The 20,089-nt window shown below is 34.1% G+C and overlaps 7 protein-coding genes across 13 annotated transcripts in view; 3 read left to right on the top strand and 4 right to left on the bottom strand.

The window, feature by feature from the left end:
* The window catches only part of LOC122522586 (voltage-dependent T-type calcium channel subunit alpha-1H), a 65,144-nt gene extending 62,824 nt beyond the window's left edge, over nucleotides 1-2,320 (bottom strand). For all 5 annotated transcript variants that reach the window (XM_043643783.1, XM_043643782.1, XM_043643786.1 and 2 more), the window contains exon 1: nucleotides 1,283-2,320. In XM_043643783.1, the coding sequence (XP_043499718.1) occupies nucleotides 1,283-1,788 (506 nt within the window). In that variant the 5' untranslated portion in view covers nucleotides 1,789-2,320. The remainder of the gene's footprint in view (nucleotides 1-1,282) is intronic.
* Nucleotides 2,321-5,039: 2,719 nt separating this feature from the next.
* Nucleotides 5,040-9,846, bottom strand: LOC122522588 (spermatogenesis-associated protein 20). Of its 2 annotated transcripts, XM_043643788.1 has the most exons (13): nucleotides 9,618-9,846; nucleotides 9,115-9,285; nucleotides 8,564-8,954; nucleotides 8,334-8,477; nucleotides 8,146-8,235; nucleotides 7,820-8,062; nucleotides 7,565-7,744; nucleotides 7,276-7,485; nucleotides 7,013-7,205; nucleotides 6,740-6,908; nucleotides 6,376-6,584; nucleotides 5,865-6,064; nucleotides 5,040-5,746 (listed from the first exon to the last, which is right to left on the bottom strand). In XM_043643788.1, exons 2-13 carry the CDS (start codon nucleotides 9,258-9,260, stop codon nucleotides 5,486-5,488), a joined length of 2,436 nt encoding a protein of 811 aa, XP_043499723.1. In that variant the 5' UTR covers nucleotides 9,261-9,285; nucleotides 9,618-9,846; the 3' UTR covers nucleotides 5,040-5,485. The 2 variants fall into 2 exon arrangements, with proteins under 2 accessions (XP_043499723.1, XP_043499724.1); XM_043643789.1 differs by lacking the exon at nucleotides 9,115-9,285 and having other exon boundaries at nucleotides 9,618-9,845.
* A 231-nt stretch (nucleotides 9,847-10,077) lies between these two features.
* Nucleotides 10,078-10,994, top strand: LOC122522594 (probable protein BRICK1-B). Its single transcript, XM_043643795.1, has 3 exons — nucleotides 10,078-10,415; nucleotides 10,589-10,671; nucleotides 10,769-10,994. Exons 1-3 carry the CDS (start codon nucleotides 10,295-10,297, stop codon nucleotides 10,793-10,795), a joined length of 231 nt encoding a protein of 76 aa, XP_043499730.1. The 5' UTR covers nucleotides 10,078-10,294; the 3' UTR covers nucleotides 10,796-10,994.
* On the bottom strand, nucleotides 10,803-11,891 carry LOC122522592. The gene is made up of 3 exons (XM_043643793.1): nucleotides 11,776-11,891; nucleotides 11,277-11,569; nucleotides 10,803-11,199 (listed from the first exon to the last, which is right to left on the bottom strand). Exons 2-3 carry the CDS (start codon nucleotides 11,560-11,562, stop codon nucleotides 10,976-10,978), a joined length of 510 nt encoding a protein of 169 aa, XP_043499728.1. The 5' UTR covers nucleotides 11,563-11,569; nucleotides 11,776-11,891; the 3' UTR covers nucleotides 10,803-10,975.
* A 123-nt stretch (nucleotides 11,892-12,014) lies between these two features.
* On the top strand, nucleotides 12,015-13,435 carry LOC122522593. The gene is made up of 3 exons (XM_043643794.1): nucleotides 12,015-12,171; nucleotides 12,469-12,592; nucleotides 12,690-13,435. The coding sequence occupies exons 1-3, from the start codon at nucleotides 12,136-12,138 to the stop codon at nucleotides 12,833-12,835; spliced, it is 306 nt and encodes a 101-aa protein (XP_043499729.1). The 5' UTR covers nucleotides 12,015-12,135; the 3' UTR covers nucleotides 12,836-13,435.
* Nucleotides 13,436-13,533: 98 nt separating this feature from the next.
* LOC122522589 (farnesyl pyrophosphate synthase) lies at nucleotides 13,534-18,249 on the top strand. 2 transcript variants are annotated; one of them, XM_043643790.1, is made up of 7 exons: nucleotides 13,534-13,954; nucleotides 16,198-16,369; nucleotides 16,455-16,595; nucleotides 16,754-16,957; nucleotides 17,034-17,198; nucleotides 17,289-17,504; nucleotides 17,596-18,249. In XM_043643790.1, exons 1-7 carry the CDS (start codon nucleotides 13,851-13,853, stop codon nucleotides 17,794-17,796), a joined length of 1,203 nt encoding a protein of 400 aa, XP_043499725.1. In that variant the 5' UTR covers nucleotides 13,534-13,850; the 3' UTR covers nucleotides 17,797-18,249. The 2 variants fall into 2 exon arrangements, with proteins under 2 accessions (XP_043499725.1, XP_043499726.1); XM_043643791.1 differs by lacking the exon at nucleotides 13,534-13,954 and adding an exon at nucleotides 15,703-16,074.
* LOC122522590 (probable RNA-binding protein CG14230) lies at nucleotides 18,238-19,969 on the bottom strand. The gene is made up of 6 exons (XM_043643792.1): nucleotides 19,724-19,969; nucleotides 19,405-19,584; nucleotides 19,134-19,330; nucleotides 18,800-19,059; nucleotides 18,483-18,716; nucleotides 18,238-18,411 (listed from the first exon to the last, which is right to left on the bottom strand). The coding sequence occupies exons 1-6, from the start codon at nucleotides 19,829-19,831 to the stop codon at nucleotides 18,257-18,259; spliced, it is 1,134 nt and encodes a 377-aa protein (XP_043499727.1). The 5' UTR covers nucleotides 19,832-19,969; the 3' UTR covers nucleotides 18,238-18,256.
* Nucleotides 19,970-20,089: the final 120 nt, after the last annotated feature.

The following is a 20,089-nucleotide window of genomic DNA, read 5'->3' as shown; positions in this document are numbered from 1 at the left end:
TAACGTGCCTGCCTTTCGTGATCGTTTTGTTTAGCCGGATAGGAAATATACGTTGGTATTATAAAGAAGAGAGAGAAAGAGAGAGAGAGAGAGAAAGAAAGAGACGGACGGACGGACGGATCCGGAAAACTTTGAAGCATCTAAGCGAATAGGCAGGAATAGTAGTCATGGACGTTTTAGCGATGGGTAAGCATCGCTAAAATTAGAGATAATAAAACAAGAACGGGGCGAGCTTACGCGATGACCGATTCGTAAAAGGACTCTTGGAACGTGAATATTTACGTTGAATGTTGTGACAAGCTACATGCACATGATTTTACTTAAACACGAATACGAATACGGAAAAATTCAATGTAGCGTAAATTGAAAATAAAAAAAAACCACACACACACAATTGTAAATGCAATCGATGCGATCCTTTTTTAAAAAAGGAAATTACGTTTGTAGAAAATTGGTGACCAGTTTGAAAAAAATGTTTTTTAAAGTTTCTTCTCACCCCTCCTCCCCCCCTCTCTCTCTCTTTCTCTTTCTTTCTGGTGAGCTCGATACGATAGTCGAACGAGAAACATTATAGAAGGCATGCACGGCTAAGACGTATTCTTAGCGCGCTTGAAAATTTTCCCTCGCACCGACTTACACGGGAAACACATTACGCGGGAAGCGACGAAGACGTTAGCTGCCTTCGCTCGTACGAAAAAACTTTAGCGAATTTTCACGAGGGAATTTCGGTAATTCGATCAACGAGGGTAGATAGACATAGATGAGGCGTAAGTATACGAGAGCCTAGAGGAAAGGAACGAGAAAAAAAAAGAAAAAGAACGAAAAAAAAGAAATAAAAAGACTTTCGACAAAAAACAAACGACACCTACAAGAATTCCGATCGCAATAAGTAAACACTTTCTTCCTTTATCTCCCCTCTTTTGCTTCAAATTCCATTAAAAAATAAAGCCTCACCGTCCTCTTCCTTAGATACGTGTATATATCCGCACGTATCCAGTGGTTTACGTTTATTTTTGCATGATCACGATGAACACGTTGAAATAGTTTAAAAGCGACGCCACGCGTAAAGAAATACATACTTACGATGATAAAAAGAAAGAAAAAAAATAATATTAGTAATATCTCGGATAGAGTAAAACAGACTCACCTAGAGAGTAGCAATATGAGAAAATCTTCATTCCATATTCCCAATAGGAGATTAAACACCAATAAAAATACATTCGCATACCGTATTATTTCTTTAGATCGGTATAGATATAAAAAAAAGCTTCCAAAAGGATATGGGTTGGTGATGAGCGCGAGACACCAGTTGCGCGGTCGTGTAGTCTGGTCGAGGTAACGCAGAGCAATGGGCACAAAACCTGGATAGGGTAGTTCTTCGCCGTCTTCTTCGTCTTCGTCATCGTCATCGTCGTCGTCGTCGTCATCATCATCATCATCATCATCATCATCATCGTCATCATCTTCATCGTCATCATCATCCTCCTCGTCGTCCTCATCTTCATCCTCGTCTTCATCATCGTCCTCCTCCTCCTCGTCATCATCCATGTCATGTATTCGACGATCTTCGTTGAGTCTATGTAAACGTTCGTCGATTTCAGCATCCTCTAGCTCGTTCGTTTCCCGGCCAACGACCGGTCGACGTTCGCTCGTCGCAGGAGCTCCGTCCTCGTCCTCGTCGTCCTCCAGGTCACTCAGCTCGGCCACGTCGCTATCCGATCCTTGCTCGCCACTCGTAGCCTTCGTCGGCGAACGATACCGATATCCTTGTGGATAATGCGTGGACATTTTCTTTCTCTCTCTCTCTCTCTCTCCCTCTCTCTCTCTTTCTGGCACTCTCTCTCTCTCTTTTTCTCTCTCTTCCTCCCCCTTACTTCTCGAGCTGCTTTACTTCCTCTCAAGAGACGCCGACAGAAGCGTCGGGGCGACCTCGATCAGCTCCTCTTCGTCCACGTCGTCGTCGTCGTCCTCGTCGTCTTCGTCGTCGTCGTCGTATTAGTTCGATCTCGTCCACGACTCGCCGCTCACGCTTTCCTCATCGGCAGACGACGTGAAACGACGCTGTAAGTAGCAGCCCTCTTCGATGGTAACAACACGGCCGTCCTCGAGATCGACAAGAATGGTCGCCGGGGTGACATCGAGGACGGACCGTTCCTCTTCTTCTTATTATTATTCTGCTTCAGTTCTTCTTCTTCTTCTTCTTCTTCTTCCTCTACTCTCGCGTCGATCCTTCGTCCCCTCGAAAAAGAGAGGAAGAGAATAAAAGGAGAACGGAGGGGAGAGAGAGAGAGAGAGAGAGAAAGATAAATAGAAATATACGAATAGAAGAAGAGAGAGAAAGAGTAGGAAGGGGGAAGGGAGAGAGAGAGAGAGAGAGAGGGAGGGAGGAGGGAAGGTACTTGTTTCACCCTCCGTTCGTTGGTACGTCGCACCGTAGGCGAAATTTACGTCAACTGTGCTCGCACCCGGAGCTTTCGAGCAACGTCGTCATCGAGGATGTTCCAGCTTGAGCCGGGAGAGAAAGAGCGCTTTGGTTTATTTTCACGCCGTCCTGAAAGACTCGGAAACGGCAACGGCAACACCACCAACACCAGCAGCAAAAGCAACAACCAACCACGAGATGGTTTCCCTTTCCTTTTTTGTTTTTATTTTTTTCTTTTTCTTCCTTCTCTTGATCTTGTTTTCACTGTATTATAGCTTTACCGGTATAACCAACGTCGATTCGACGTCGAGGCCACGTCGTTCCGGATTTTCGTGATCGAAACAGCGGCCGAATATCGGCCTGCCGCATCTTGCGCCGTAGAGAGTAGAAGTCGAGAAGAGTCAGAGCAGGATCCAAATGCGTGACCGTTCAGCACAAGACGCGCCTGCCCGGTTCTCTTCTTCCTCCACCTGCGCTACCACTTTCCTCTCTTTCTCTCTCTCTCTTTTTATTTCGCTACTACCCTCTTTCGCTGGATTATTCCTTCTTTCACCTCTTACTTCTTCTTTTTCTTTCTTTTTCACCTATATATATATATATATATCTCTACAAATGAACTTTCTTTCTATCTCTACGTATACGCGTAAATACCTGCGCTATAATATACGTAAATTCGTATGCATAGAAGTTCACGGAAAGATAGAGAAAAAACTGGTGATGTTTTTCGCGCGATTTAACCGCATGCCGTCCCGCGCGTGGATCACGCAGAAAGTTACTCTCTTTCGTCGTTTCGCACGACTAACAACTGCTCTAGATCTATATGTCTATTCGTCTATTTATCTATTTATCTATCTATATCTATCTATCTATCTATCTATATTTCTATCAATTTATCTATCCATCAGTTCATCCATCTATCTATCTATCTATCTATCCATCCATCCATCCATCCAATCCATCCATCCATCTACCCTTCCTCTTCTCCACCGCGCACGATCGACTTCGATGTTGGAAGGGAATTGATACCAACTGGTGGTGCCGTTCTTGTTCACGACGACACGATAGTGGTAGCGGTGGTAGTAACAGTTGTGATGGTAGTGGTGGTAGTGGTGGTTGGTGATTGGTAGTAGAGTAGTAGTGGTAGTAGTAATAGTAGTAGTAGTAGTAAACGGCGGCACTGGTGGTGGTAGTGCTGGTGTTTTTGGTGGTGGTGCCCCGTGTAGGTACGTCGGGAACGTACGTGTCGACAGTGCTCGGCGCAGCGTCGACCGGTGACTGAAAAAAACGTCGAACATCCTCGTCGTCGAGGCGTAAACGCATGCGCGAGCTTGCCACCTCGTGACCTCCAACCTCCTCTTTCTCCTCCCTCAAAAAGATTCGAAGATCCTCCTCCTGCCTCCTACCTCTACCTCTCTGCCTCTGCTTCAACCTATGTGCTTTTCTTTCTTTCTTTCTCTCTCTCTCTCTCTCTCTAAATTTCTGTCTCTTTCTATACTTCATCACCTCCACTGCTTCATCCTCCTTTTTTCTCTTAAAACACCTCCTTCTTTCTGGACAGTACTCGAGAGGGAGAGAGAGAGAGAGAGAGAACTATCTCAGCGAGTCCTTGAGATCTATCTCTTCTTATTCTCTTTTTTTTTCTTCTTTTACTTCTACTTTTTCTACTTCTTCTTCTTCTTCTTCTTTTTCTTCTGATCCTCGCTTTCCTTTTCTTCAAGAACTAAGCGTCGCGTGTAACCTTCTACCCTTACCTGAGAGATCACCTGTTCGCAAGCTTGATCGTACATTGAAATTCCATGAGAGACAGCTTCGACAGTAATCTTCTACAAATCAAGAGCAACGAATGAATTGAGTTTAATCTACGTCAAGAGATATACAGATGAGATCTGTTATATCACACGTCTTATTATTTCGTGAAATTATTTGAATTTTATTTTGATAGATACTTCATCTTCGTTTCCTTTCTTTTTATTTTTTCTTTGTTTTCTTTTATGTTTAAATCAAATGTAAATTCTATTTTTTAATGTATGACGTTAAAACGTAACGATGTTAAGAAATCCTTTTCACGATCGTTTGTTATTTTCTGCGTAATCATCATGAAGGAAATGTTACGACTTATCTATCCATATCTCAGTAATATTGAAAGATGAAGCGGAAGTGAGGAGTGGTCCGCGTCTGTAAGAGTGCATCGCATTAAAACTGGAGCCTCTGGTATCCTCGAGCTACAAGCGAGAGACCTCCGAGATTCTCCTCCGATCACGGCGTCATAGTATGCGTGTTCGTCTATTTTCGGCTGGAATCCGTAACGTGGCTTTTCGAGCCGCGAATCGTTGTACCGTGATTCTCGACGATGCCAGAGGTCTGTCGATAATCAACGCCTAACAAATCTTGACTCGAATGACAAAGAGCGCGGAAGTACATCGATTCTCCATCGAGAAGTACTGAATCGATTGAATGTTAATTGATTTCGGAAGTAAAAAAGACCAAAAAAAATAAAAGAATAAAAGAAAGTAAAAAAATAATGCTAAGACTAAAACCAAGTAACGAAAACGTTAGGATATTCATCATTTGGGAGAATGCGGTTTGGATTTAAGTAACAAATGCGACAGATATTTGATTGCTTTTCTATATCGTAACTTTATTTGAACAGGATATGTGCTTGGACATTTAAAAATATATCGTCCTGTCGTAGCAGCACTAAAATATAAACTACATAAATATTTATATATATATAGTATATATATCTTAGATTCAAAAATAATATTCTTCAATTTACAGCGGGATATTACTACAACATCTAACACAGCACTCGCAAAATTGAAACGTATTTGTTAATCTCTGTACTCAATCGAACACGCCAACGCGCGACAATCTAAAAGTCGAGGAAGACGTGAAAACTTGTAAGGTATGCCATATAATTGGCGTTATCTTTATAATTAGAAACATCGCGTTAGCATTGTTCTAGAATAATCGTGCCATAACACTTAAGAATTATCTGAATTTATTTTTTTCCTTTATTATTCGTTAGATCGTAGTAAACAAGGCAAATTTGGAGCATTTCTTTTATCGTTCCGTACTCAATAAATCCGCAAGTTCGGCCGGAGTCGTCACGGGTAAGGAACATGTTCGATATCGACATACATAGGCTCTCGGTACACTTTTGTCCTGCTTCATCTTGGCAAGGACCTTGTTTTTGCGAAGCAATATATTATCGGGTTCATTCGGATCCGCGAATATTAGAACCTGTCCCGGTATCAGACGTTCGCGTACAACGCGCAATAACTCGTTCGTATCTTCCGCGCCCGAATTTCCTATTATATAGATCTGAAAAAGATTAACTTTCATCGTTATCGTCCGATCCTTAATAGGATAATTAATAGGTGATAATTCAACCCCTCCCTCTTTGTCTGTATCATAGACAAAAACGAATGAACATACGTACCTCCGTAGAACTATCGTGATAATGCAACAACGCTTTCACCATTTCCGCTAAAGAACTCGGTAACTGCGTCAAAGGTTTCTGGAACGAGGTAAGAAGACGTTCAGCTTTGTCCTTGAATTCGATACGTTCCAAGTAAGTCGTTAATCTCAATAGATTTCCACAGGCAATCGAGTTGCTGCACGGTTCCGCTCCATCGTGATCTGCAAACCCGAGATCATAAAAGTCACGATAACAAGCACAAGGATATTTTATATCTCAGCTTTTTGACGATGCCTCCTCATACTACACGACGACTCGTACACCAAGCCGAAACACTGAGCAGACGTGCCGCTATAAATATTTTGACGTGATAGTCTTTGCTAGCGCGTAACACGGCTTCTCTTTAAAGAAACGAGAGAGGTAGGTATATCTCGAATCAAAATCGGTTAAGCGCTTTTGCGCGACCACGAAGAATAAACTTTAATTCTCTCGTAGGAGCTAAAATTACATAGAAAAATATCTTTCATCGTACCGTCCCTGAGACGTAGAATTATTGTAGGATCATCCTTGGTAGTTGAATAATAGCCGCCATTCGTAGTATCCCAAAAGAGCTCGTCCTGTATATCCTGAAGTGTCTCGGCAAACTCCAACCAATGTGGATCTAGATTAGCTTCGTACAGATCTAACAATCCCTTCACAACAAATGCATAGTCCGCGTGGTAGCCTCTTATAGGTACGCTCCTACGATATTTCGTTCGCTTCATCGATATTCCTATCTATTCTTAACCCTGATTTTTAACCCTTTAAGGGCCGCAACCTGACAACGCTTAGGACAACAGTACAGGCTGCGGAACAGTAAAGGGTTAATGTATTCGATGCTAACCTCCTATACTTACGTTAATACGATAGCGTCGTTATCGCTACGGTAACAACTACGAAGCAATAAACGTTCGGATTTATCATACAGATAACGTTCGATAAACTTGGCAGCGTCTGTTGCCAAATCGACGTACCGGTTATTACCCGTTGCAGACCCAGCTCGGGCTAAGCCGCTTATCATTAGACCTGTGTTAGGAATGGAAATGTGAATAAATGAGAGAGACTATTATTAATGATTAATGATGATTAATAGCAATCATTAGAGCAAGATATCGGTAAATATTTCTCACCATTCCACGCAGCTAATATTTTATCGTCTAAATGTGGCCGTGGTCTCTTTTCTCTAACTTCGAAAAGTATTCGTGATGCTTCTTTCAGAAGAGTTTGCGTTTTCTCGACCGTTAGACCAAAGTGCTTTGCTGTATCTTCAACGCTACCGTAAACAATTAACACGTTTTGCTTGTTCAATTCGCCATGAGGATCCTAAAATAGAGAATTTCTCAACAATTTTCATCCCCGTAATAATGACTTTAACGAATCTATATCTACATACTCGACGCGGAGGTACATTTCCTTTCGGTTTGACAGTGAAATGAAAACAGAAGACTTCACTTAGTTTCAATCCTTTTTTATCGACCACTTCTTGGGCCAAAAGCGTATTGATTTCATCGTACGTCCAAACGTAAAAGGCACCTTCCTTCTTTTCCCTTGATGTTTTCGTAGGATATGAATCCGCATCTTCGGCGCTGTAAAAGCCACCCTCCTACGATAACGATCTCAATTATAATTTTAGATTTGAAAGAGTCCGAAAAAAACATTTCTAATAAATGCGGCAGTAATACCTTGTGTCTCAAATCTCGAGAAACGTAAGTAGCTATGTCATCAATAATTTCAGCAAAGAATTGATCCTTGGTAGTTAGAAATGCTTCGGTATACGATTGCAACAATTGGCCCTGATCGTAAAGCATTTTTTCAAAATGTGGCACGTGCCATTCTTCGTCAACAGAGTATCTTGCAAAGCCCTTAAGGATAAAATGAAAGGTGAGAAAATGAATGGGTCGTGAAAAAAATAAATGTAGAGACAAATGTAAACTTACTTGACCGATATGATCGTGTATTCCACCAAGTGCCATTTTTTTAAGTGTGTACACGCACATATCCAAACATGCGCGAGCGATGTCGTTAGATGGATCGCGTGCGTACATATAAAAAAGAAGATTCAAATAGACCGGCTGAGGGAACTTGGGTGCCTCGGAAAATCCTCCAAAATTTGGTTCGTAAGAGCTCCTCAATAGGTAAACACATGCCATACCACATTCCTCCGAAGGTACAGATCGTTCCTGTTTAAAAAAGTAGGATGAGTCGATGCCAAGGCCGATTCTAATCGACTACACTGTATACCCATTGTCTTTCTTTCGCTTACGATCAGCCCGCCTTTGTTCTCGACTGCGTTCTTCAATCTCTGAATAATGGTCCCACCGAGTAACATTAGTTCGCTCTTATTCTCGCGCCACTGTAAAGAATAATCCAAGCGATAAAAATCTACTGTACGATTTAGTAAAATACGATATTTGTCGATTGAACAAAAATTATTCAATCTTTTAAAGATACCTCTTTGGAAATACTAAATAGGACTGTTTGAAATCCAGGTAATCCGTGTCTATCTTCCGGCGGAAAATAGGTTCCACCTATGATAGGTGTCAAATTCGGTGCGAGAAATACGCTCATCGGCCAACCACCGTGTCCAGAAATAGCCTATCAGAACAATCATTTTATTGGAGAAAATGTCTTGACAATATTTCCTCTCACTTCATATGAATTCATATCAATTTATGCGATACCTGAATAAATGCCATATATATTCTATCGATATCCGGTCGCTCTTCTCTGTCAACCTTTATATTAACAAAATTCTTATTCATGATCTCAGCGATTCGTGGATTCTCAAAGGACTCCTTCTCCATAACGTGACACCAGTGACACGTCGAGTATCCGACGGACAAGAAAATCACCTTGTCCTCCGCTTTTGCTTTCTCCAGAGCTTCGTCTCCCCAAGGATACCACTGTACAGGATTTCTTGCATGTTGCAATAAATAAGGTGACTTCTCCAAAGCCAATCGATTTTGTCCCTTCTTGAGTAACGTTTCGTCAATATTTTTCGCATCGTTTTTCGTCGAGGATGCCATCGTTTTCGCAAATAATGTTAAAGATATTTCAGAATTATATGTCGATCTAAAAATAAATCCCTCTCAAATTGTCATACAAATCACCAAGACGATAAATCACGCATACGTTAATATGAGTGAAGAGAAATACTTTCGAAGAATGTTATTTAATTAATGTGTATATATTATTGTAGTAATATTATCGCACGTATGTCCGTAAAATTTACCTGCACAATTGCGATCCAATTATTACCGAAGGAAAATCATGTACCGAAGAAGATCTACTTTTTCGACCACTGCGACTGTATTGTTTCTTAGATAATTCGGATAAATATCGTATTGATGGTAACAGGCTGCTTCTTCCCAAAAGCATAACAGGTGTAGCATGGAAAATTTATCTACGACGATATATATATTTGTATATAAACAACTAACTTTGTATTTTAAATTTGGCATGTTAAGTTTCAAATCAAATTCAATCAGTTTCGCGGTATGTCGAAATTAAAGATGGCGTCTACGTATCCTCGTATTAGGGTATATCGATACTGTATATAAATACATAATATTCGGAAATAACACTAAATGTTTATATCTTCTATTTAAAAATATTATGACATTAGTCTCGTTAAACCAATAGTACGCGAATAATACCAATAAATCGTCATATGTTGTCTCATGTGAATGATACGATATGAAATGCATATAAATATAAGTAATAAAATTTTCTAACCTGTACCGACATCGAAATATATCGAACGCAACTCTTGATACTTGTTTTCTTCAAAATTGAACAACACTACTGAACCTCACTTCTTTGTAATAAAAATCCCGTTAAAAATGTGGTGATGTTTGATATATAGATTACAATGAAGTATTAAAAAAAGCTTAGGTGACCTTCGCTAATGCGTAGTTGTCGGTACTTGCGACTGCTCAGTTGTTTTGATGTAATCTGAAACAAGGCGTACGATGCCATCGATACTTTTGAACATTTTTAAGTAAATCTAAACTAAATCGTTTAACTTTCATGATTTCTTAATAGACAGATTAATCAAGATTAGATAAAAGTAATATATTAAGAAAAAATAACTATCAATAAACTGGTAGACAAAAACGATAAATGTATAATATTCGCAATGAAATTTTCGCGGTTAAAGTAGTCGCATAATAATCCATAGGTAGCGCAACAGTAAACGTCATATTTTGTATGCTTAAATTTGTATTTATCACTCTCACATCGCAATGTTACAAACTTAGTGTCATTAAAATAAGAGATCGTTAATTTGAAAAAAGATATCAAATATATTTATATTTTATTTCTCCTGTAATAATGTGTTTTTAAATCGTTGTCAATCATTGTTCGAATATAATTGTAGATCAAATTTCCAATAACCTAAAAACTCTGACACAATGGCAGCAATACATCGAGAGGCCATCCAAAAGCAAATACAACAAGATTGGGCAAATCGTGAATATATAGAGGTCATCACCGGGAATATTAAAAAAATTACTGATTTTCTTAATTCTTTTGGTAGGTTAAGGAATGTGTTTATAGAAATTCTTAGATTTCAATATTATTGATCAAAGAATTAATATAGAAAGAAATTGTGAAAATTTATTTAAATTAAATTCATAGAAATGATCAAGTATTATTTAGGAATCGAATTATTAATTAAAGATAATCGTCATTTTATTTTCTTTCAGACATGTCTTGTAGATCACGGATAGCTGTTCTTAATGAGAAGCTTACAACATTAGAACGTAGGATAGAATATCTAGAAGCTTGTGTGAGCTTACATTTATCTGTCACTTGCCATTTTATGTCTATGTGAGTTGAACACATGATTAAATTTATCTAATCGATTACTTTTTTTTTTGCAATAGGTAACAAAAGGAGAAACATTAACATAAACTGGACTGACAACTCATTATTGATATTTTATTATGTTCTCTCACTGTATACTTATACAAGGATACGCTTGGAGAAATTACATTTTACTACTTCAAATTTATTCTGAAAATATTATTTAAAACTAACCTTATAGGCTAGTCAAATGATATCATTGTGTAACTAAAGAACTCAGTAAAGTTTCATTTTACATAAAAAGAATAATCTGGTTTTGTATATCTTACATCAGGCGATGTGTCTAAGTTAAAAAACACCTGTGAATCTAGATACTTAAACTTTTCTGGTTTATAACCATTTAAAAGCTGATATTTATAAAGTGCTGCTCCTAAAGCTCCATATACACTCATCATAGCTACAGCACCACCTCTGGGAACAAGAGAATAAACAAAGCTGCCAGCGAATAATGCTAAAAGAAAAGATAGTAATCAATTAAAATACCGATTATGATTTAAAATAATCTTTTAATTAATATGTATTACTTACTGCCATAAAAGTAATTCCATGGATCGTCTTTTTTTCTCATATTAGTTAAAAACAATACAGCAAGAGTAAATGCTGACGATGCACCTATCCAAACTAGAAAATGTCTTCCACCCCGAATAAAGCCTTCATATCTATAAGGAGTTGGTCGTGCAACGCAAAGATCATATGAAGCTGTCACAGCAGCACCTATGTAAGCATATTTCCCAAGTCCTATCAATTTCTGAAAAGGCTCCTTCCCTTCTTTAGTATGATCATATTTAAATTTCCTTAAGTACTCTCCAAACATAGTAGCACTATAAAATAAATATATAAATTGAATAAAATAATTTATAAAAATAAATGTTTAGAAAATATAAGGACATGTAAAATATCTTAATATTTTTCTTTTCTAAGCACTGCACAATCATTTTTCTCTCATTTATGAAACATAACCAAAGAACTATAGAATATAACCTACATTTTAAAAAATAATACAGACACAGAGTATGTATATATGTACCTTTTTAATTAAATTAGGCGTTTAATGAAAACATAAGTAAAAAAACTCGATCTGCCAATGCTTACGTATTTTTACAATATAATAACACGGACCACACAATCCACTATAATAAAGTAACAAATTTATCGTATTACATAACATCTACCAATCGAATATTCTCTTTAAAAAGTTTGCACCAATGAAAATCAACCGTTCAGAAAGCTCCTTTACGCATGTCAAGTAAAATTGTTTTTACCTGGGTTAAAGAAAAGAACAATGATTTGACCAGTTCTTGACCTGTTATGAAAGCATTCCAATTAGTTCTTTAAAAGTTTATAACCATCTATTTATTTTCGTATCTTAGAAGATACAAATTATAAAATGTTGCATCTAATGGTTATGAGGACTTTACCGAAGGTAATTATCATATGGATTTTTCACTTATTATTTAATTAAATCTTATTAAAATAAGATAGCATAATAATGTTTTTAAAATTTTAATTCATTGTACTACCATCTTTTACTTACTCATTATCTTTTAACTTAAGTAATTTAAAAACATAACAAAATATTTACCAATTGGTATGGTCATATAATCTAAATGTTACTATTACATTACATATAAATAAAAAGAAAAGATTTATTTAGTAATTTTAATAACTCATCTTCTTTAACAATACCTTACATTGTTGTAAAGACATAATTTGATTTCAGAATATCACATTAATCCATCTCAGAGCACTAAACACATTTCAGTCTTTATTGTATCAAAAGCAACAGAACATAAATGCCAATGTACCAGGTCTTAGCGAAAAGTGCTGCAAACTTCCTTCAACGCGTAAGAGAACTTAAAACATTCTTCAATTTTAGATGAATAATTATATTAAATATTTTATGAAAGAGCTTGCGATGAAAGACTATTCGTTCTGTTTTAGCCGTGGGACCAAACGCATCTAAAGATAAAGAGTATAAAAATCCAGAGTACTTTTGTTATCATCTAGATTCATTCGCAGAAGCCGAAGTGGAATTAGCAAAGTATAGATTACCAGCACCGTCTAACAAATTACCCTTCAAACAATGAACAATAACCATTTAAATCTATCAAACAAATTTTATTGTCAACAATCAGGAATAATAAAGAAAATAATAAGTTTATAGTTTCATTAGAAAACAGTGTGATAGAATAAGAAATATTTAATATAAAAAAGAAAAAAGATATGCTTTTTTTTTAAAAGATCTACTTTTAATGATAGTAAAAGAAAGATCGTTTAATTAACATTTAAATAATTATGTAAATCTATCGTCAAGACGCTATATTAAAACGTACGTTATTAGTGTCACATATTTGTGATACATATTTCCATTGAGAACCCATATCACACATTTGTTACAATAATCAACGCAACAAATAAGTTCTGGGATGTGATTGAAATTTCTTCTTCCCCGTGGCGAGGTAGAAAACGTGTAAATTTCATTTTGAAAATTGTCAATCGGAAATATGAAATAAATAAATAAATAAATAGAACAATAAATTCTGCTAAACACTAGAGATAAGGTACGAATTATAGTTATAGTATCGTTTATATTAACGTAGCGTGGAATTTGATTTAAAAGGCAGCTGGTATGTCATATGCGCGCTCGTTCGCTTATTGGAATAAAACGAAAGCTTCGTTTAACTGTACAAGAGAAAGAGTCTATCATGCGCTACTGTAGAAAAACTTGCATTTAGAACTGCGCACGTTACTATAATCTCTCTCTACGAAAGAAAGAGAGAAGAGAGAGGGAAAGAAGAAAAGCAAGGACGTTAACAAGACCAACGAATACTGAAGAAGTTACACGTCATTTGTGTTTATCATTTTTCTTTTGGTCGTGTCAAAAAAAGGGGTTATTCCTTTCGATTCATCGTAAATAATCTGATACGTAATAACGAAGTCATTTAATACTAGTTTTCATTTCAATTATTTTATTTCAACCGACAAGAGGTTACAAAGAATAGAAAGAAGATAACTAACGCACCATAAACAAGTGTATATATATTTATATATATATATATATCACTCCTATTGTGTGGGTGAAAGAATACTATCAACTGCAACATGTCTTCCTCTGTGATTAGAAGAAAACTTTTCGGTTTCTGCGCCAATGGATTCCATTACAAACACACGAAACTCCCGGCTCTTGAAAAGATCCGATTATTTAGGTGAGTTTGCGCGATGCATCTTGCGCGATTTGCGCGAATCTTCTTTTTTTTTCTTTTGTATCATTTCTTCTTGTTATTAACAGATCTTTAGAGGTTTTTTTTTTTTACTTTTTCCAAGATCTTTTTTAGTCTATTTTAACTTATTCGATTATTTATGTATCTTGTTATCTACTTTCGTCACTGTTTTTATATTTCTAGTAGCTTAAGAGCCAATAGCCGGCAGACAGAACATATTTTATCAAAATCCAAATTTTGTCCAATCCATACCTACTATACATTTAGCTTAAGAGACAATGGCCAGCAGACAGAACATATTTTACCAAAGACCAAATTTTGTCAATCTCTCATACCTACTATACATTAGAGGGAGATTGATTAAGCTCGGCGGCAATTCTTATGACGTCACTCAGGTTGCAAAGGTACAAAATTTAGAGAAACTTCACAAGCATTGTACCAAAAGACTGATATTTAGATATTTTATTATTTACTATTATTATTATTCAAAAAAAAATGGCAGACAATTGTGACGATCCTAAAGTTATGGCAAACACTTTTGAAAAAAAAATCAAATTTCCACGTCTGACACTGAACTTTCTGTTTAGATTGGAATTCCGGTCAGTAACCGATGACTGACGTGGAAATTTGATCTTTTTTCAAAATTGTCTGCCATTATTTTTTTGTAATAATAATAATAGTAAATAATAAAATATCCAAATATCATTCTTGGTAAAATGCTTATGAAGTTTGTTTAAATTTTGTACCTTTGCTACCTGAGTGACGCCATAGGAATCCCCGCCGAGGTTGTATAATAAGTATGATGTATAGTAATCTCTCTTTAATGTATAGTAGATATGAGAGATTGACTGGACGAAATTTGGACTTTGTTCAAATATGTCCTGTTTGACAACCACTATAGTATATAATATATAATACATTCTACAAAATAATCTTGTTCATATTACTCGTGCATAATTATGTACAAGATTATTTTTTAAAAAAGAAAAGAAAAAAAGAACAAAAAACTTGCATACTAAACTAGAATTAAGTCAAAATTAATATGCATCGATAATCGATCAATTAATCAATAAAAACGTCATCGATCTATTATATTTTATCTAGCAATAAAATAACAGTTTAAAAATATCTTCATTATTATTCTTTTAACATTCTCCTGCCGATAAGAAATTATTTGTATTTACTTCAAATTGTATTACATTTGAATTTTTAAACTTTAAGCATTCTTTGTTTAACCTTCGATATATTTACAATTAGTTATTTAAATTTGTTCAATTACGATATTATATCATTGAGGTATGAAAAAAATAATTAATGTGTATTTTTAATTTATCTTATCTTTTTTAACTACAAAGTTTAAATTTTTCGAAATGACCTTATTGACGATGTTAAATTGTACAATTAACGTTAGAACATTTATCGGTTTTTCCATTCTTATTTATAGTCTCGTTTTAATGATTATATCAATAAAATCCTCTTTCGTTAAATTAGGATCGCATTGGATTATTGTTTGCGTTCCACGATGCGTTATCGCCTTTACAATTATTGTCCAAGAATCACTTATATTTGCTCTCGTTTCTTTCTTCTAATTCGTATAATAAATAGAAATAAAATAACATTAATCGAGGAAATTGTGTTTAGCGAATTAAATGAAATTTATTTAATAATTTCTACATTTATAAATTTAATTTGATCTTACCTCGTCATCTAAACTCATACTTTCGTTAATATTTTTTAAAGCATTGTTCGTATCTACATCATTTTCAAACAACGGCATATTTTAATAATATACATATGTTATATCAAAATAGAACACTTATATAAGATATAATAAAATTATCTAACATAATTTTCCAAAGAATATGATAATTATAACGGTCGCGGGGAAACGTTCTTTGTTACGATATTCACATTTTCGCTATCGATAGAAATAACAAAATGAGATAAAAAAAAAAAGAAACGTATCGTTTATGTAACTTTGAACATTTTTAATTTTAAATATGATCTCTACTACGACCTGTTATATTGTCATTATAATGTACATGTTTGTACGTTGGTATAAATTTAAGACGCTCGACCGATGCTTTTCATCTTTGTATTTAGAGGTATAGAAAAAAGTTTACAACCGACTTCTTCTTATTTACCAGTTAAAAGCGAATTGTCTTTATAATTGAATTATTAATAGAGAAAAAGTTCATACATAGATTAATTGATAGATTTATTTTTAGAACTACGAATCAAGAAAAACGAATGATGGCACATATCATGACACAAGCTACCTGGGTGACAACCAAAGATGAAAGTCGCGAGATGATGGCCGTATGGCCCGACGTCGTTCGCGATCTTACAAATAATAACCAAAACTTAGATTTACCTGATGTCACAAAGTGGATGGTGAAAGTAATATTCAAACTTGTTATAATAATGAATGTTTCTTGTTGTTTATATAAAATTTAAAAACACTAAAACAGAATTGTTTTTCCAGGTATTACAGTACAATGTTCCTGAAGGAAAGAAAAATCGAGCATTAGCATTGGTTTATGCTTATCGAATGTTTGTACCTCCAGAACAATTAACAGATGACAATATTCGATTAGCGCGTATACTAGGCTGGTGCATAGAACTGGTCTGTAATTTTTTTTTGACCTATTGTGAACATTATAAAATATATAATCATTATAATATGAAACATTTAATATTTTAACATTGATAAATAACATACATATATAAATAAATATTTATATATATAGATTTGTATATATGTATGTATGTATATATGTGCAGCTTCAAGCATTCTTGTTAGTAATAGACGATATCCAAGACAAATCTCTAATGCGAAGAAATCAACCTTGCTGGTATCTTAATAATAATATTGGTTTAGCAGCCATTAATGATGGACTATTGTTAGAAAATGCTATATATCAGCTACTTGAAATGCATTTTAAAAAAAAAGATTGTTATGTTGATTTAATGGAAATTTTTAGAGAGGTGCGTACTTACTTTATTTCATTATTTTTTTTAACGATTGAAACTATTTGACAAGCATTTATATCATTATAAATAGATTACCATGAAAACGTTAATGGGACAAAATTTAGATATGTTATCAACTAATCATGGTAAGAAGCCAAATTTAAATCTATTTACAATGAATCGATATAATTCTATCGTCAAGTACAAAACAGCCTATTATTCCTTTGTACTGCCAATTAAGGCTGCCATGTATCTTGTAAGTAAACTATAAAGTTAAATAAAAAATTGCAGATGCTTGCTTACTACAATATCTTATTTAATAAAATATACTTTTATTAACATATAGGCGGGTATTAAAGACCCAGAAATGCATAGGCAAGCACAAACAATTTTATTAGAAATGGGCCACTTTTTCCAAGTACAAGATGATTTTCTCGATTGTTACGGTAATCCAGAAGTCACTGGTAAAAGTAATGATGGAGATATAAAAGAAGGAAAGTGCACATGGTTAATAGTCGTCGCATTACAACGTGCGACTCCTGAACAAAGAAAAATATTAGAAGTGAGCTTGATATAATTATTTAACAATTTAAGATACATTTTAGATATTCTTAATACGTTTTGTCACAATTAATGCTTTCGGCGTTTTTTAGGAATGCTATGGCTCTGAAGATCCGGAACATGTTAGACAAGTAAAACGTCTATACAATGATATTGGTTTGCCAAACACCTACTCTATATATGAAGAGGACACATTTAATTTACTTAACACACACATACAACAAATATCACGTGGCTTGCCACACGATCTCTTTCTCAAATTTTTAGAAAAGTTTTATCATAGAGTATCATAAAAATATATATATATATATATATTCTTTTTTTATTAGTCATTCAACAAACTGATGCGCAAAGAGTTTATGAATTTAAGTTACAATAAGACAACTACGTTCAAAGATTTATGAATATTTTTTTCATTTAAAGTATTGGTATATTTCTTTCGAATATTATTATTTTAGTTGAAATTTAATGATTAATATATTAAATGATCATTGATAATAAACTAACAATATTTTCTACACTTTTACAAATCGTGGTTTGATACCAAAATAGATGATAATAATAACATAGCAATGTATGATTGTTTTACAAAAATATATGTAAAAAAAATAATAAAATATAAAAAATATTCTGAACATGGTGTACAAATAAATTTTGTATGATAATTATCTATTTATATAGTTAAAATAACTTGTCTGTATGAGCTAAAATTATTGACAAGATAATAAAACTCCTTTTTCTACATATTACAGTTCACGATAGTTTTTTAATTTTTTTTCTACTTCCCCATTTTTCAGTTTTTCTCACATTCTTACGAACTTTGGCGCGTACAATTTGTTTTAATTCGCGTCTCAAATTCTTAAATTCCTTCTTTGGCACCGATTCCTTCTTAAAAAAATTTAAGGCATCTAAAACATAAATATTGTAGTATTTTATATAATCGATTCTTTACCAAATTTAATGTGTTCTACTCGTATACCTTTGAACCGTTTATCATTCATCGAAAAGAACAAATTATCGCTATCTTTTCCAAATAAGTTAATCGATACTTTTTTTTCTTTATAATCTGTAGTATTCATTTTCGTATCAGCTTCATTTTCATCATCTGATGAATCGTATTTAAATGGATTCGTGGAGTCGAAATTAAAAAATGATTTTTTGTTTTTAGATATCTCATTAGCTTTGGCATAAACTCCAACATTTTTTTTATTATCTGAGAAAAAAGGAAATGAATTTATGTTTAAACAAAATAAGTTAATGAGTTAACAAAATGATATAGAAATTAGCAAAGTATACCAGTCTCGTCAATATTCCTTCCATATGTCTTCAATAAACTAAATTCTCCTGGTTGATTTAAACTCTTATTTAAGGAATTCGATACCGAATAATATATATCCTTTGATACTATAACTGGTTCATCTTTGTTAGTTTCTTCTGCAATTTCTTCTTTTTTCTTTTTCTTTTTAGTCTTTACGCTAGATTTAATTTCTTCCTTGGTAAGTTCATATTTTTTGTGTTGGTCTTCTGTTGGGTCATATCGTATCATTCCAAATTTTCTACAAAGTCATATTAAAGATGCTTAGTATTATTTATAAATTAAATTTATATATCTTATATTTTTATTTTTTACTTCACTGGTTCTTCATTTTTAGCCTTTTTCGCAACTGGTGCACCCAAAACATCTTCCAATATATTAAACTGCCATTCTTTCTCATTTTCTATATCGCAGTTATCGACTCCTTCTTTATCTTCTGCATCTTCTTCGATAAAACGATCGTCCAAAGTAAAACGAGAATCATTACCATAATTTGCTTGTAATTTTAAATACTAAAAAAATATATACACTGTGTGTGAATGCTATTTTACTGAAGTTTTAAATTTTCACATAGTATAGACCGTACCTTTGCGTTTAAATTTTTCTTTGTTTTGAATTTATCATCATTCCAGTTGAATTCTTTGTCATCGTCACCGTCTTCATTATCAAATAAAGGTTTACGTTTTCTCTTTTCTTTTCCTTTTTCAATAGTAACATCTTGTTCAATGTTATCATCGAACACAATCTTATTTGCTTTATTTTTATCCTATAAAAGTCAATTAGTTTAGTGCTTCTAAAGAAATAGTAATTATAGAGTATAGTAATCATTAATATTGTTTTTTTTTCTTGACTAATACGTGAAACAAAAACGACATTAATTATTACTAACAGTAAATCTAACCTACCACATTTTTTAAAGCATCGCTAATAAGCTTTTCTTTAGCTTTAAATTCTTCCTTTTTCTTTTTTAATGAGAGTAAACGTCTTTTTTCTGCTTCTTCATGCACAGTCATTTTTAATAATTGACAAAACTTTCTTATTTTGTATTAATTTGTTAATTATTGTATTTCTAATAACTTTTTTAAGCGTATAGGTTATGGTATACGTATTTATTTTCACATATAGCACGTGTAACACTACTGCGCCATCTATGAAACAAAAGATAAAAAAGAAAACGAAATAAACACGAATTTTGTTTTTATATTTCGAAATATATTGGGAAAGAAAGAAAAAAAAATTGTATATCTATATCGATATATTTTAACAAATCA

The sequence above is a fragment of the Polistes fuscatus genome, unplaced genomic scaffold (assembly GCF_010416935.1).
Source record: "Polistes fuscatus isolate 324 unplaced genomic scaffold, CU_Pfus_HIC Scaffold5, whole genome shotgun sequence".
Classification (NCBI taxonomy): domain Eukaryota; kingdom Metazoa; phylum Arthropoda; class Insecta; order Hymenoptera; family Vespidae; genus Polistes; species Polistes fuscatus.
The sequence above is the reverse complement of the archived record's forward strand: the minus strand, read 5'-3'. Positions and strand labels throughout refer to the sequence as shown.

Bases quoted from the DNA above. Each gene is read 5' to 3' on its own strand.
- LOC122522588 (XM_043643788.1), bottom strand. From the start codon at position 9,260: ATGCTTTTGGGAAGAAGCAGCCTGTTACCATCAATACGATATTTATCC. The intron at 7,486-7,564 runs GTATTACTGCCG...TCGTTATCGTAG, and splicing joins CTCGAGATTTGAGACACAAG to GAGGGTGGCTTTTACAGCGC. The intron at 6,585-6,739 runs GTAAGTATAGGA...GAAATATCGTAG, and splicing joins AACGACGCTATCGTATTAAC to GAGCGTACCTATAAGAGGCT.
- LOC122522594 (XM_043643795.1), top strand. From the start codon at position 10,295: ATGGCAGCAATACATCGAGAGGCCATCCAAAAGCAAATACAACAAGAT. The intron at 10,416-10,588 runs GTAGGTTAAGGA...ATTTTCTTTCAG, and splicing joins TGATTTTCTTAATTCTTTTG to ACATGTCTTGTAGATCACGG. The intron at 10,672-10,768 runs GTGAGCTTACAT...TTTTTGCAATAG, and splicing joins TAGAATATCTAGAAGCTTGT to GTAACAAAAGGAGAAACATT.
- LOC122522592 (XM_043643793.1), bottom strand. From the start codon at position 11,562: ATGTTTGGAGAGTACTTAAGGAAATTTAAATATGATCATACTAAAGAA. The intron at 11,200-11,276 runs GTAAGTAATACA...CTTTTCTTTTAG, and splicing joins ATGGAATTACTTTTATGGCA to CATTATTCGCTGGCAGCTTT.
- LOC122522593 (XM_043643794.1), top strand. From the start codon at position 12,136: ATGTTGCATCTAATGGTTATGAGGACTTTACCGAAG. The intron at 12,172-12,468 runs GTAATTATCATA...ATTTGATTTCAG, and splicing joins TTATGAGGACTTTACCGAAG to AATATCACATTAATCCATCT. The intron at 12,593-12,689 runs GTAAGAGAACTT...GTTCTGTTTTAG, and splicing joins CTGCAAACTTCCTTCAACGC to CCGTGGGACCAAACGCATCT.
- LOC122522589 (XM_043643790.1), top strand. From the start codon at position 13,851: ATGTCTTCCTCTGTGATTAGAAGAAAACTTTTCGGTTTCTGCGCCAAT. The intron at 13,955-16,197 runs GTGAGTTTGCGC...ATTTATTTTTAG, and splicing joins GAAAAGATCCGATTATTTAG to AACTACGAATCAAGAAAAAC. The intron at 17,505-17,595 runs GTGAGCTTGATA...GGCGTTTTTTAG, and splicing joins AACAAAGAAAAATATTAGAA to GAATGCTATGGCTCTGAAGA.
- LOC122522590 (XM_043643792.1), bottom strand. From the start codon at position 19,831: ATGACTGTGCATGAAGAAGCAGAAAAAAGACGTTTACTCTCATTAAAA. The intron at 19,060-19,133 runs GTAAAAAATAAA...ATGACTTTGTAG, and splicing joins AAAAATGAAGAACCAGTGAA to AAAATTTGGAATGATACGAT. The intron at 18,412-18,482 runs GTATACGAGTAG...TTTATGTTTTAG, and splicing joins GAATGATAAACGGTTCAAAG to ATGCCTTAAATTTTTTTAAG.